Source organism: Euprymna scolopes, chromosome 6 (genome assembly GCF_053919585.1).
Source record: "Euprymna scolopes isolate OS-2025 chromosome 6, ASM5391958v1, whole genome shotgun sequence".
In the NCBI taxonomy this organism is placed as follows: domain Eukaryota; kingdom Metazoa; phylum Mollusca; class Cephalopoda; order Sepiida; family Sepiolidae; genus Euprymna; species Euprymna scolopes.
This window is the reverse complement of record NC_136487.1, coordinates 14,753,176-14,769,800: the sequence shown is the minus strand read 5'-3', so window position 1 is coordinate 14,769,800 and position 16,625 is coordinate 14,753,176. Positions and strand designations below refer to the sequence as shown.

The 16,625-nt window shown below is 32.8% G+C and overlaps 1 protein-coding gene across 4 annotated transcripts in view; it reads right to left on the bottom strand.

The window, feature by feature from the left end:
* LOC145277527 (DNA topoisomerase I, mitochondrial-like) overlaps positions 1-16,253 on the bottom strand; it is a 68,034-nt gene extending 51,781 nt beyond the window's left edge. The window contains exons 1-2 of one of the 4 annotated variants that reach the window (XM_080128972.1): positions 15,913-16,253; positions 15,280-15,310 (exon numbers count right to left, since the gene is read on the bottom strand). In XM_080128972.1, the coding sequence (XP_079985098.1) occupies positions 15,280-15,310; positions 15,913-15,954 (73 nt within the window). In that variant the 5' untranslated portion in view covers positions 15,955-16,253. The remainder of the gene's footprint in view (positions 1-15,279; positions 15,311-15,912) is intronic. The other 3 variants (XM_080128970.1, XM_080128973.1, XM_080128974.1) reach the window with 3 other exon arrangements.
* Between the last annotated feature and the right edge of the window lie 372 nt (positions 16,254-16,625).

Below are 16,625 nucleotides of genomic sequence, written 5' to 3'. Positions count from 1 at the left end.
CTCAAAACTTACGTGATGGCCTTTCCTCTTCCCTGCAACCTCTTTCTCACAGAGTATATATTTTCTAGTATAAATAATAATGAAAAACATAGTCAACACAAGGTTTACATCAATTGTAAAAATTCTAATGTAATTTTTAAAATATTGATCATCTATTATATAAAGCGCAGTTGTCAGCATGTACGTATGTGTGTTTGTATGTGTCCAACTAAAAGTAAAAAATTAGAAAAACACTAATAAAGTTGATATAGTTTTAATCGGGATTGCTATGGATTGGAGGGGGGGCTGGTTTTCAGTATTATTATGTACTAATTTGGAAAGAAAATGTCGACTCGTTACTCAAGGAATCTATTATATAAAGGAGAGTTGTCTGTGTGCATGTCCAGACAAGAAAGAATGAGCTGAGTGGAAGAGAGAAAGATGAAGAGGCTGATAGAGAGAGGTAGAAAGATAGAAGTCTTAATAGAAATAATTGCTTTTGCTCCAGGCAATGCCAAGTAGCCCTACTAGTTCAAAATAATTAATGGCTAGAAAGTTTAACCAAATTCAAACAAGCCCTTACTTCTAAAAAGGGAACCAAAATTAAAGATGGATGGATTACATATATATATATATATATATATATATATATATATATATATATATAATAAAAATAAAAAATACTTTTTTGTTTAATTCTTTGGGGTTTTTTTTTTTTTTTTTTTTTTTTGCAGACTTGGTGAAAAACAGACAAGGATATCAGATAAGAAATGAGTCCGTCCTCTTCAACAGGCAAAAAGAGGAGAAAAAATAGGTTAACTTGATGTTTGCTTCAACCTTTCTTCAAGCAACAAAAGATGTGGTGTTATGATGCGGGTAGATTCTGTAGTGCACATTTGGAATAACAAGTTCAAGAGCAGGTAGCTGAAATGCCAGCGTCACTAACAGATGGGGAGAGACAGAGAGAGTTTTCTTTTTACATATGGCTTTCAAAGTAGAGGAGGAAGACAGGAATAAATAGTCATAAACGATTGGCAGAGACACAGCAACGTTTGTCCGTTTTTTTGTTTTTTTTTAATAGGATTTCCTTCTTTACTGCTCGCTAAAACTAGCAGAAACTAAATAAATGCATATGTGATATTGCACTCGTACAGGTATGAATGCGGATGAGAATTTAAAGAATACCTCACTTTATCGCGTATCAAAAATTTGGGTGAGATGATGCAGAAACAAAAAGTAAACGATCATAATTAATAAACTTTCATATTCATCATTTTTTTTTGTTTGTTTTGTCTTTTTTTTTTTTTTTACATAGGCATCACCACTTATCAAAGCCAAGAGGCCACTTGAGGATAAGAGTTAAAGAATGTACAGTAGAAATTGGACAATATAGTAACCGTTAGTAATGGAAATTCGGTAAATTTGTTAACTTATATGGAACGGCTCATCAAAAACTTGTTTACTTTAGACTTGATAACCATATTGTAGTCAGCTGGAAAGCAGGAAAACGGAAGACAATTCCATAGGCGTGCAGTTCTAAGAAAGAAGCTTTGTTCATGGAATCTACGTTTAGATAAAGAGTAGGGGAAATTGTTGATAGTGTTTTCTGCTAGATGGGTGTTTCTTGTAAAAGTTTGGTGAGGGGGGGGGGCATAGATTGGAGCTCAGTCGAGCACTTGCGATGAAAATACCGATAAAGCAGAGACAAACTCGCAACATCTCTTCTGTGAGAAAGAGGTTGCAGGGAAGAGAAAAGGATATCCCCTACAAGGCTACAAAGTCTATTTTGAACTCTATCAAGGCAGGATAAGTCCTTTCTAGCAGCTCCTGCCCAGATAGGGCAACAGTAATCCATCCTTGGACGTACCTGGCTCTAATATAGATAGAGAATTGCATCAGCACTGAGATATCTACTGGATCGATAGAAGGATCCGACCATTTTTCCAGCGGCTTTGGCAACAGATTTAATGTGTGTTCCATTTAAGATCCAGGAGTAAAGGTCAAGCCCAGAAGCTTGTCAAAACATGAGGCCTCCCTAAGATGAGAGCCATTCATTTCAATTGATGCCAGATGGGGATCAGAACGTTGATGTAAAGATAAAAGCTTGGTTTTAGATGCATTAAAAGTAACCAGCCACCTCTTTCCCCATTGTACCACTTGCTCAAGATCAGAGGAGAGAGAATCGGAGAGAACTTGGTCGTTTACAGTCTTAGATGTGCTACCATAGATGGTAGTGTCATCAGCATAAATGTCTACGAATGATGTAAGGATGTGATTTGGAAGATCATTACTGTAGACTTATATTTATGATGATAATGAACAACACATAAAAAAAAAAAACAAAGTAAAAACAATACATGCCCAACAGAAACGATAATGGGCAGACCTTGGTCACGATCCTCTGTTAAAAAAGTTCATATAGGAAAAACCGTTTATATACATATATATATATATACATATATATATATATATATATATATATATATATATATAAATAAAAATACTCGTTCACATACACCTTTCCCGATGTCGGAGCACGTCACTGATGAGATGCAGTACATCGAAACCCACTTTGGGTCTGGCGTTGTCTGTTGCCGATGCAATTGCTCGATTCTATCTAATTCTGGGTTCTAGCTTTATGTGAAAGGTGTATGTGAACGGGTATTTATATATCTATCTATAATCTCCTCTTAATGTCTAATATGTGTAGAAAAAGCGGTTCATCCTTCGTAGGGACGTGATGTCTCTTTTGGGATCTCCATTTTTTAACTAATGGTACCTCCCCATTTCAAGATTAAAGTCTTAAAATGGGGGTAAGAAACTTAAAGAGAACAGAAAAGCAAAAAAAAAAAAAAAAAAAAAAAAACAAACGGAACGATGAAACAGAAAATAAGGATGAAATAAAAAACATACTAAAAAGAGTTTGTATTATTTGTATTAATCTTGATATATATTCACGTTTCTGCTGATGTATTCTCTGACCTTCTCCAGATGTATCGTGCGGCCCCACGGCATAGTGGATAAAGTACTCGAGAAAATACAGTTGTAAGTGAGCTTGAAGGTTCAAGGAAATTTATCCAAGCCTGTCCAGTGCCAACTCCTTAACATACTTCAGCCAGTCACAATTCCATCATCGCAAATCGAAGATGCAAGAGTCAGTCATAGCTCCTACGTCTAAAGTTGACCACTACTGTTCTTGCACCATCCTAGCACGAAACCACAAAGTCTATTTTGTACTCTGTCAAGGCAGGATAGGCTGTTTTTAGCAGCTCCTGCCCAGATGTGGCAGCAGTACTCCATCTTTGGATGTACTTGGCTTTTATACAGATAGAGAATTGCATTAGTGGTGAGATATCTTCTGGAGCGGTAGAAGGATCCCACCATTTTCCATCAAAATTTATTGTTTTAATGTGGAAGATTTGTATGACCAGTTCAGTATGACAAACACAGGAGATAATCCTTTACTTAAATTAAGCATTCGCCATACATGACTATCTTCTACAGAGTCATTTTTTTTTTATTATAAATTTTTGGAATTAATACTAATTTTGGCATAACATGTAGGCATGTAATGTTTAAACCTGAAATGCGTTGGTTTAAAATATCAGTGTAAATCGTTTATCACTTATCATTACTTGATTTAATTTGAATTTTAGATATTGAATTCAAAAAGGTATTCACTTAAAATAATTTTTAAATGAGTTATCCTCCTTGCTTTTTTAAGTTGTTCCAAAATGTTTCATATTATCAGTTGTCTTGGACGAAGTAATTTTTAAAATATATTGTAGCAAAGTATATTATAACAATAACAAATTAAAATTGGCTACTCGGAAACAAGGCTTGATTTATCAACTTAAATGTTTTGTGGGTCTGACTTTGAAATCCGACGATAACTTTAGGTTGCTGGTGACTTCTTTTTTCTTTTTTAATGTTCAACTTTTACCAACTTTACATCTGAATAAAATCTATCGTGGTGTTAGAACTTTAATCCAAATGTCAATGTTTACCATTTAAAATGTTGCTGCTGCATGTCGTGGCATTTAGTTTATAATTTTACTGAAAAGTTTCAATAAACGCACGATTAAAAGGCCAATCAAAATACCAACTGTTTTTTTTTTTTTTTTTTTTTTACCTATATTTGATAAAAATGATTCCTAATTATTAATCGATTCCATTGGCCTATATTATAAACTCTCGATTTCTTTTAGTTTTGTGAGGTGATGCATTTTGTCTGAACGAGTCTCAAATTCTTATTTTTGAAAGCCTATGTTCAACCGTCAAAAAAAATCCTGTGATTTTTGTATTAAAATCTTTGAATTGTTTATTATTTAGACTACTTTTCCCATTTTGAATGTTATTCGTACATTTCCCCTGATACGACCTCTGCCCCCCACCACCTCCACCTTTTCTTTTTTTTTTTTCTTTCTTAAGGTGCATCTCGGCTAAAGTCAGGAATCTATACAGAATTCCAAACAATTGTTCATTTAATCCATGGGTGTATATTGTTCTTGTTCCGTCATGTCACACAACATCTAAAGGTATTATGTAACAATCAGTTCTAGGTGACATGACAGTTTGCTGAAACGTGATTGTTCAATCTTCATTACAGACTATAGTATGAATAAAATAAACATTGCTTAATCCTTCTACTCGATAATGGCTGACTATACGAGAACAATCTACCTCCTTGAATTAAAGAATTTGGTTTGGAATTCTGTCTTTTGACAGATACACCTGTTACTTTTTTTTATCAATACAAAAATTTTAATTCTTGTGAATTAACTCCATGAATGTACATATTAATATGCAACGTTTCACATATATCGAATAAGATTCTCAACTTGAGATTTTTAATTTACTTCACCACCTGCAACCAGTTGAGTCAGTATTTCCAAATCATTGCTTTATATGCTTTATATGCTGATATGCATTGGGCATCTTTTAGAAATTGACTTTCAAACGAATCTGTCTCTGGCCAAGTTTGTTCTTATCACTTCCTATGTTTTTCTTGATCTTCCCCGTTGAATTGAATCTGCTACCTCAACTGTTCTACATCTAAATCAACCTAGGAACTCCCATCCATTCTTTCAACATAGAAATACCATCAAGGTCTGTGATTCTGTACACATCTCTTCATTTTTTTTTTTAGATTTAGTCTTCCTCTGAAGTCATCAGATCTAAGCTGGCTTTGTATTGCTCATCCATCTTATCCTTCTCATATCATTTCTCTTCATGCAACGCATGTCCTCAACCTTTCTTGATTGGGTTTCACTTTCATACATCATCACATTGTGTGCACATGCCTGATGGACTTTTCTGTTGGTCAACTAGTGTAGGCATTCGTCTAGTAGACGGCGTATAACTGGAGGACTGTCTGGATAAAACATACTCTTCCGCCTTTTTTTTTTTTTGTCTGTTTTAACAGATAGTGTCCACAGAAATAAAGTTGATCCAGTTTTAGTATAATTTTGTAATTAAATTATTTTTTTAAATAGGATTTTTAAAATGTTTTCTATTATTTTTTAATCAATAGTAAATATTAACCTTGTAAGCATCGTTTAATATGGTGAGAAAAATAAATCTTCTGAAATTCAGTTTCTTATCCTTACAAAAACATCAATGTCAAATAATGAGTAGTTGACATTCAAAGGCTGGAAGTCTTCAATCGGACGCATCTTCAGTGCATTCTCAAGTTTCATATCTCCAACCCTATCAAATTTTATTTATTTATTTTTTTTTTACTTGGAGGTCACCACTTATCAAGGCCCGAAGGCCACTCAGGGATAAGGGTTATTGCGTGTACAGTAATGAGATAGTATTGTAGTGGGGGATGACCTTTTCTCTTCCCTGCAACCTCTCTCCCACAGAAGAGACGTTGTGAGCCGGTCTTTGTTTTATCGTTATTTCCATGGCACGTGCTCGTCTGAGCTCCAATCTCTCGTCCCCCCTCGCCAATCTCTCACGAGAAACACCCCTCTGGCTGAAACTACTGTTAATAATTTTCCCCACTCTCTATCTGTGCCTAAATCCAAACGTAGATTCCATGAGCAAAGCTTCTTTCTTAGAACTGCACGCCAGTGGAACTCTCTGCCGCTTGCCTCTGTTTCTCACCTGATTACAACTTGGACGTCTTCAAGTCCAACATAAACAAACTCCTGAAAACCGCCCCTTAAATAAGACACTCTATCAAAACCCCCAATACTAATGATTACTACAATACTATCTCATTGATTACTGTACACGCAATAACCCTTATCCCTGAGTGGCCTTCGGGCCTTGATAAACGGTGACCTCCATGTAAAAAATAAATAAATAAATAAATAAAATTTGATAAATTTTATCTTTACTTGTAATTACTGAATAATTTTTTGTAATTTTATACTAATTTTGACGGGACATGTAAGTACATCATGTTTTCACCAGAAATGTGTTGGTTTGAAAACATCACTAATCAACGCAAGCACCATATACTTGGAATGGAGAGTGGGGTTGGGGGGGGGGGAAGAGCTAGAAGAGGTGACAAAACACAAGTGAGAACAGAGTCTCTAAAAGGAGATTGAAAATCGTATTAAATAGCCAGCAAATAGAAGACAATTATTTCATTATTCATTCAATATTCCAACATGATCATATGCAATACATTTTCAAAACCTTCCTTAGGCCCAATAATTTCCCCAGTAAATATAGTTTTTGTTTATGCAGGGTTTATTTACCATTGCAAGGTCAAGTGAGCTTTTGAAAAGTCCTCACATCCTGAACTAGAAAAATTGCCTGAGCAGCCTCCTTACATTCTAGCAATAAACTCCTCAAAAAGAGAAGGTAAAAGCTTGGGAAAGTGAACCTCCTAGGACATAACCATACCTCAGCTCAACAATAGCAAGGGCATTGTCGAACCAATTCCAAAGAGCGTATTTCTTAACTGGTAGATAAAGTCAACAATTTTTCACAAAAATCAGTATTTTTGCCCTCTGCACCAAAAATCAACAGTCTATACCATTTCTAAAATGGTCATTTCTCCCGTTGACTGTAATATGTTGCTGGTCTTGTGTAGTTGTAGGAGTTCCACCCTAGCTTTGCCTGCTTTCTTCGAGAAGAGATTGGTTTAGGATTAATTGCCAAAGGAGCCCCTATTGGTAAATGCCAACAAGGTTGTCCCAGCATTTTTTGCAGGCCAGAGTGCTTCTCCTCTGTGGCACCGGTTCTTTAATCCCACTTTCCGACCCTAGTGTCATCTCTCACAGTGGAAGGGAGATAAATACAAACTAAATGCATATGAACTAATAATAAAAAGATGAATATTTTCATTTTTGATGTTAAGTTTAGCAAGACAAAAATAAATAAAATAATCATACAATTAATTCTATTTTGGAGATTGAGGAAAAAATAAGTTCAGTTGTAAATTTAAAACATCAAAAAGGTAAACACATAACGTTATACTGTCTGCTAACATTTTCTTAGAATGCTTCAAGAGTTCATGAAGGAAGAAAAAAAACCCTACAAATTTCTAGTTAAAAGAAAGGCAGGAAACTTAAGATCGAATATGTCAGGTTCAAGTTTGTACTATTTTACAGTAATGAAATAAGAATTAAAGGGAGATAATACACGAAATTTCAGCAAGTAGTTGGTGTCACTTACTTCCAAACAAGAAGCTATCATCAAGTGTGTGTGTGTGTGGGGGGGGCTTGTTGAGGACTTATATGAAATAGGGAAATAGTTTATACAATGTAAATGCACCCCCCCACACACACACCACAAACACTGCTCTTTCAGTACGAGAGATATGCTTAAATAGGTTTTTATTAACAAAAAATAACGATTAAAACGAAAACGAACTAATTGTTTCATGGTGAGTAAATTCGTCATCAACTATTTTTTCTAATTCATTCATCAACAGAAATACAAAGGAAAAAAGAAATGTTGGTGAGAATAAATAAAATATTGCTTTATATTCTTTATAAAACATGGCATTTTAAATAGCATTACGCTTATGAGTTGTTTTTAATTAATTAATCATTTTATACAAAAAAAAATTATTGTTTGGAATAACGGTACTTCTGCAGAATCCGGACCATGCTATATATATTAGATAGGATTTTCAAGTTAAAAAGATACCGTAAAATTGAATTTAATTGTTAGGTGAAAGCATATAATAATAATTATAATAATAATAATAATAATAATAATAATAATAATAATGGATTTAATAAAACTTGTGGGCATATTTATTTAAAAAAAAAAAGTTAGTACTCCTTGGACGTGGAGTTCCAGGACAGCAAGCATAATAGCCGCTCCCTTACAAAAACGAACACATGCTTAGATAACATTTTTAATTTGTTTATTTAATTTGATAATTTCTCATTTTTATAACTATTTTTCGTACTTATGCACTTTTGTTACCGTGCTGAAATAAGGTCATTATTTAGAGAGCCATAGGGAGGGGGAGGGTGTTTTCTAACTATTCTCTACTTTTCCTTAGTTAACAATTTAATATAAAAGTTGGTGCTTATGTACTTTTGTTGCCGTGCTATTTTTGTAAATAGTATTTTCAAGTTAAATTTAAGTTTTACGATATCTTATTAAATTGTTAGATGAAAGTGCAGAATAATTACAAAACGCCCTCCCTTCCCCATGTTAAGAATGGTTTTCTAAATAACGTTATTTCAGCACGGTAACAAAAGTGTATAAGTATCTAAACATTATCGTAAAACTTGAAAATACTAAATTTATAAATGTAATAAATAGCGCGGTGACATAAGTGCATAAGCACCAGAACCACATTTTTAATTTACATGCGCGGATGAACATTTTTTTTATTTAAAAAAGTAGTAAAATTCAATGAATAGAAATAATAAATCATGGACCATGCGTTTAAGGGAACGGCTATTAAATAAATAGGCTTGTCGTTATGGAACTCCTTAGGAGTAAGTTAAATCCAACGATAGATTGATGACGTTTTAACTGACAATGTGACGTCACCGTAATAAACTTTTCCCTTCGAAATGAAACGAAAATAATTTTTTTTTTTTTTTTTACAAATATCTTTATTTATATTGTTGCGTATTTCTTTAATTTAATCACATGATATTTTATTTTTCAAAAACCCGGGTTTCATTATGCGATTAATATTCGGCTGTTGCAACTCGTTACCGGATTTTAACGGAAGGCCACGTGGGAGGGGGGGGGGGCTAATCTGTATAAGCATAGTTTTTTTTTCCTCTCTCAAAATTCACAAATTAGTATCAACGATCATTTAATATGAAACTAAACTGGAAACCGTTCTCTTCAGCATTTTTGTCTATTCCATCCATCGTTTTAAATCTTCTCATAGTAGTGTTCATCATCCAACTGATAATTTCGGTTATCGTCAAGTTCAGAGTGTTTGTTTACTTTCGTTTTTTGCTGATCGTTCTGTTCACGATTAAATGCCTTGGAAAAATCCCTTTCTGATTGATGTTTAGGTTTAAAAAATACGATATTCTGCAAAAACAGACAAGTTCGTTTGCATATTTTAAAACTGGTAATCCTTAATCAGAAGGGAAGTTTCCAGGGCATTCAACGTGAAGCAGAGCGTCGGAGCGATCATCGGAAAACAAAAGTAAACGAAAAGTCACGCGAAACTTGCTAACCATAATTTCATTAACCTTTATCCTCGAGTGGCGTTTGGCCTTCGTAAGTGACGACTCAATACAAAAAAGTGTCAATCTGACCCTCCCTTCCAACAAATGTATTGATTTTTTAAACCATCAAACTTCACGTTTTGTTTTTGCGATTGTAATAAAATTATTTAAATTCAGTTGTAAATATTTTTAAAATATACAATTAAATTTTTTTTTTTTTTTTTTTTTTTTTTACTTTTGCTGATTTCGGTTTGTTAAACAAAATAAATGGTAAATGTAGTCCAAATTCATCCTTCAAAATTTAGAATTAAGATGGCGACTATACTTTTAGGCAAGTTAGAAAAAGCCCAACTAAGAAAAAAGTTTTTCTTTTTTTATTTCATCTAGAAATTAATTTCTTCGTCTTTCAAGTCATAATCTAGCAAGTTTTTTTCTTTTTTTTTTTAATTTAAAAATATATTAAAGTGTCCTCATTAAAATCAGATTCGATAATTTTTCTTAACTTTTGTTCTGTTGAATTAAAAATCCCTAATAAAAGTTAAAGTCGCCGAGTAGTGCCGGAAAAAAAAATGTTAAGAATGGCTTACTAAATAGAAATTCATTCTTAACACGAGGAAGGGGATTTCCGTTGACTAAGCGTCATTTTCGGTTAAAAAAAACCCCCTGAGTAATGAATTTCACGCTTCAAACGAAACTTGACAGCTGATTTGATTGGCTAATCGTTTCGGCATCTTCCGACTGCTTACGTAACCTGTCGGAGATTAGGTCGTAAACTGGATAAGTACCAGAAAAAAAAAATCTGTAAGGGATTAAATAGAGTTCAGTTTGAATCGATACACCTGATGAAGACTGGAGGTTACATCGACCGAAACGTCATGAATAACCAAAATAAGAACAGATTGATCCAAATAAATTTAGGTAAATTCCACCATAGCATTTTCCTTTAAAATGACTTTTCTAGGTTTTCGGGTATGCTGAAAACGAATATCGCATTTAAATTTTTCGCAAATTAATAATTTTCCGGGTAATAAGCAAAGTAATTTCAAATGTTATTGCTAGTGACCATCTTGGTACGCGTAGTTTCTTGGGGTTGCGTTTGTACGCTCGATCGCGCGTACCAAGATGATTACCAGCAATAACATTAAAAATGACATTACTTAATATCCGGAAAATTAATAATTTGCGAAAATGTAAATGTGATATTCGTTTTTAGCAAACTCAAAAACCTACATTAGTCGTCATTTTAAAGGAAAATGACAAGGTGAAAACCAGGTAAACATTTATCAAAGTATTTTTTATATTAAGTTGATCATATTTAGTTTATAACATCCTTTTTACATGATGACATGCTTTGGACGGGTAATACTACATATCAAATCTGATGGAGATATCTTTTTACAGAAAAATATTTAAAAATAAACTCACTTGTTTTTATTTCGTCATTATTTTTTGTAATTATGGAAATGAGGTTCAGAGGATTAATAGGAAAATGGAAGGTGTTTTCAGAAAACATCGATCAGCTTGAAACAAGTTAACATTTCAAGCGAACATGCTTTATAAGCCGGCTTACAACTGTTGTGTTTAGAATTACACTTATTTAAGAAAAAATATATACAGAAAAATCTTTGATGTACGTATTCATTACGGCACAAAAATGTCATATTCCAAAAATTACGGAAATTGATCAAGTTGCTTTGTTTTAAGAAAAAACAAATTTTTATGAAAGCAGCTTTATTTATTTTTTTTTTTATAGATCGGCCATTTTCTTTATCCACGATAAATAAGGGGAGACAACTAAATTCGAAGTACCGAGCTTTCTAATGGTTATATTTACTCTTATAACCGATTAAAAATGATTTTCTATAATACAAGAAATTGACCAATTTACGTGATTTTTGGAATATGACATTATAGCTCCGTGACGAGTACATACACCATAAAGATTTGCCTTTTTTAGATTTTTTTTGTTAAATGCAATTCTAAATATGTATCTATTTTGTGTCAAAATCAATAAGCGTGGAAAATTTCAAAGTCAGAGTGAGTTAAAACTAAATCGATTTTAGATAAATTTGTAAACACATTCAGCCCATCCCTCACCCCACGCATGAGATTATTCTTTTATTAGGCGATTACATGTGAACCATTTACAACCTGAAAAAACTTGGCGACAAGAAAAAATATTTAAGAAATCAAAATAGGGAATCGTTTCGTATATAAATTTAACGTAGAATTATCCTTCATTTATGGGTCATCTTTCTTTTTTAGGGATGTTAAATTTTACTAACAAGACCGGTAGTAAAAAAAAAAATAAATACTGGCGAATATACCTGGTAAATCAAGTGCAAGAGAAATACAAACAATTGCACTCACAGGAACGATTAGAATCTTAAAAAGATCTCTCGGTTGGAGTGATTGAAGTAGTGGGTGAATGCCTGGCCTGGCATCCGGTAGACTGTTTCATCCACAGCAAAAACCAAATGATAAAAGTAAAAATCATACGTAATCGCATAAAAAGTAGCTCCCACTCAAATACATAATTTACCCAATAGCACCTTTTTTATGAACATTTTTGAGCGAATAATGGCAGGGGTGTTAGCGAGTCCTGATAATCATTTCCGGTTGTTGCGTAGTAGAGGAGTAGCCGTTGTCGACCTCGAAAGGGTTCCTTTTTGAAAATGTACATACGAATATCAAATTAAGTGAAAATATTTTTTCGGAGATTTTCAATCCAAAACGGATACGTTACAATATAAACCCTTTTCGATATTTTCATTTTTTTTAATGTCTTGATTAAACTGTACAAGTGACAACATTTATTTTTCAGATTCGTACATTTCCTTTTTAAACAATAAAAACAGTTTAGAAAAATAATCTTGGTTTTAAAGTTTCTTTTTTTCAAATACTCAAATTAATCAGGGTTAAAAAAAATGTTTAGAATTCATAGATTCAACTTATTGATTTTTTTTTTTTTAGAACTTGATACTTGAACTGGAACCAAACCGACTTTTGTAAAATTAAAATTTGGATTAGAATAAAGTTTAGGATTAAAAGAACAGCTAAATTCAAATTCTATAGAAGTGTTCCTATTTACGATGTCTCCCCACGGGACAGCGTGACAGCGAATTAGTAAAATCTTTTACGTAGTATTCTGTTACGTTTCGGTGTGCTGAACACGAATCTGAAAACTGGGTTAGGGTTAGGGTACATTTTTTTCTACTAATTCGCTGTCACGGTATTTGTATAAATTTACCCGTTTTTTAATGCGGAGAAAAGGAACAAAAATAAAAATTGTCTCAGTCGTGAAGGATTTCTCCTCCACTGACAGAACAAGAAATTGAAATGCAGCATCTGAAGAACAGATACTACACTTTGATCTTTTCCCGAAGGCCAAATAAAAAACATAAGTTCTCTTAAATAAAAAAGGTTCATATTCCGTAGAAGCAGTTATAAATATACTATTTTCTTTTAAGAAATCTATAACAAATTGAATATTTATGATTAAAAAAAAAAAAAAAAAAAAAAAAAAAAAAAAAAAAAAAAAGATCCCTACTTTTAAAAAATATTTTTATTATAACAGATTTTATCAAAAATAAATTCTGAAAAACAAGTTACAAATATTTAAAAATTATTTTCGTAACATTTTAGAAATCAGAAGGGACCTTTCTAGGGTGACACCGGTTATTCGTCTCCTACACAATAATCGAAAATGAAATTGAAGACTAACGACAATAACACCTTAATATGTCCACACGGATTTATAGTTTTAAGTAACTTCAATAAAAAAAAAATAAAAAAAATGCAAATTAAATTATTTACTATAATAAAAGTTAAAGAAAAAAAAATAAGTTTTTATTTTTTAAAGGTTGAATTGTAATTCTTTTTTAGTCAGCTTAAGGATCAGAGTGTAGTATCTGTTTTGCTTCAAAAAGGCCATCCTCATAGGCATTACTTTTTTTTTTGGGGGGGGGGATGGCCGCGGGTTATTATCGATCTCCTGAGACATCCTTATCCGTACGGGAATTCTGACAGGTCTATATAAGTGTTGGTACTTTTATTCCAATCCAATCCAAAATCTGTACTACATATAGGCATACACGTGGTCGATTTGGCTAGAGAAATTGTTTGGAAATGAATTTTAATGATTTTATTGTTTCTTTGTTTTTATATATAGAAATAAAATATAAATTATTTAAAATAACGTTAAAGTTTAATAATTTCACAATTATTTAAAAGATTTTCAATTATAAAAAAAAAATGAAATAAAAAAAAAAAAATCAGTCACTCAAAACTCAAACAGCTGGAGTAGAATTTTTGAAATAGTGTTGATAAGGAAGGGAGTTTAACGTTTAGAAGAAGGGGTGATGGTGAAAAAAGAAACTGTCCCATATTTGATGTATTCCTTGGCAAATATTGAGGTTTCGTCAATTGCAAGAAACTGATTATCCATCCAATAGAACTTATTAAATTTTTGTCATGTAATGAACGCAAGACCTGTCGAAGGTTTTAAGGGATGGGGGTGGGGAATAATATCCCATAAACAGGCACAAGTGGAAAGACGGAGGACTGAGAAAGAGACAGAGAAGGACATAGAGAGAAAAGGAGAGAGAGAGAGAGAGAAAAGGAGAGAGAGAGAGAGAGAAAAGGAGAGAGAGAGAGAGAAAAAAGGAGAGAGAGAGAGAAAAAAGGAGAGAGAGAGAGAGAGAGAGAAAAAAGGAGAGAGAGAGAGAGAGAGAGAGAAAAAAGGAGAGAGAGAGAGAGAGAGAGAGAAAAAAAGGAGAGAGAGAGAGAGAGAGAGAGAGAAAAGGAGAGAGAGAATGGAGGGGAGAGGAGGAAGAGGAAAAGGAGAAGAGCAAGTGAAGAAGCATGATATAGGGGGAGATGGTTAGAAAGAAAACAGCAAGAGAAAGGTTAAGCTGTTAATAAGGTAACAGACGCGAGAGAGAATCAGACAGAAAAAGATAAGGAGAGAGAGAGAGAAGGAGTTGCAGTTAATTCAAAATTAGATGCTGTCGAGGGTAGAAGAGGAAAAAAACCTTTTTTCTTTTCTAACGAGAAAATCATGTAACGTGCTGATATAAGCAAAGACGAAGAAACAAAAAAAAAAAAAAGGGAAAGGTTATAAGATTTACAAGAGAAAAGAAAAAAAGAAAATCACGTCTCTTATACAAAGTCACCACGTTGCAAAGAGAAACATACTTTTTGTGAGTGCGATTTAACATTTATTCAAACATTTTAATTTTTTTTACATACAATGTCATAAATTAAAATTAATCACTCATTTTTGAGGTGTGATTTTTTTTAATCGACTTTAAAAATACTAACAGGTAGGCACAAAATATGCGTTATATATATATAAATTCAATTTATAGAATTAAAAAAAAGTTCGCTTTTTTCTTTTTTAATTTATCGCAAACTCTTTTAAGATAATTTGTAATTTAACAAAATATGTTCAAACTTTTTACATATTCTTTAAAAAACTTTAACACAAGTGCTAATCTATGGAATTTTTAGGATAGAAATAATAAGTACAAAATAATACATATAAGTTCACAAATCAATCACATGTGTTCATGAAATTGATTTGTTCTAAAAACTTAAGTTAACAAGAATAAAACTTTATGGCTTGAATTATATATATATATATATATATATATATATATATATACTTTTTTTCTTTACTTACCATTTTTTTCTGTAGTCCCTGATGGAGGAATCTAAATATTAAAAAGAAAAAATATTTTTCTTGATTTTAATTCAAATTTTGAAATGAAATGAATATTTAATTTTTTTTTTTTTAATGAAATAAGGATATATATATATATATATATATAGAATCATTTACTAAAATTAAGAATTACCTTTTTTTTTTTTTTTTTTTTCTTGAAAAAATTCTGAATTCGGAAATCTAAAATACATCAATTTTGTACATCTTTTTCGTTTACCGTCATGGGAATGTTAGAAATAAACACAGATACACACATAGCTTCTGTCTCTGTTTCGTCTTAATAAAGCGAAAAAAACGTCTAAATCTTTATAAAAACGAAATCTAAACTCTATATAAAGACAACATAAGGTAATAGGAATTAAATATGACCGATTTTAAGTGGTTGAATCGCCATTTTCGTCGCTAATCGGGGTGAACATTACCAACAAGACGGGGGAAAAACTGGGACTTAGAAAAATTTTCAGCCATTTTTAACATAGGCAAATTCTCAGCCTTTGTTTGCTGGTTGACGACAGGATATAAGAGGCTATTTACGGGCATCGAGGGTCCGATCGGGAGCTTAATTAATGATTAGGGGAACCTTTTACTTACCGATGTGACATTGGCTACCTGATCAAAGTTGAGGTTGTCCATCTTTCACGGATTTTTTCTTGGTTTGCCCCGACGTCTGTTCTTTTTTAGAACAGTTTACTCTGGCTAATGGCGGCTCTGGGACAATGTAACGAGACTAAGTCCGACTTTGGCGGCAGTGCGCATGCGTTCGACACCCCGGATCTCGGCTCACGCACACTCGCACACATGAGATAGCGGACACACACATAAGATACTACACACACATGCTAGGAAAACAGGGAGGGAGAAGGAGAAAGAGAGGAGGAGTAGTGAAAGGGATAAAGAGAAAGGGTAATGCGAGTAAGATAGAGAATGAAGGCGAGTAAAGCGGAATAGAGTGGACGAGAGAGAGAGAGAGAGAGAACACACACACACACACACACACACACACACGTGCAATCACACATTAAATCACAGACACACACACACACATGCGCGCACCGGCTACACGGCGGAGAGAAGAGCATGATTATCACAGCTACAACATAATAATGATAATAATAATATTATCATTAAAAATAAAAGCAATATTTCCTACTTGGCTATCTCACAATAAGATCGGTTTGATTGCGAAAATAATAAAATTAAGTTATATCTTTATTAATTTATAAAGTAAAAAAACCCAGCAACTTAGCTCAGCTAAGTCTTAGCTGTGAAAAGATTTAGAAAAAAAAAAAAAAAAAAAAAGAATG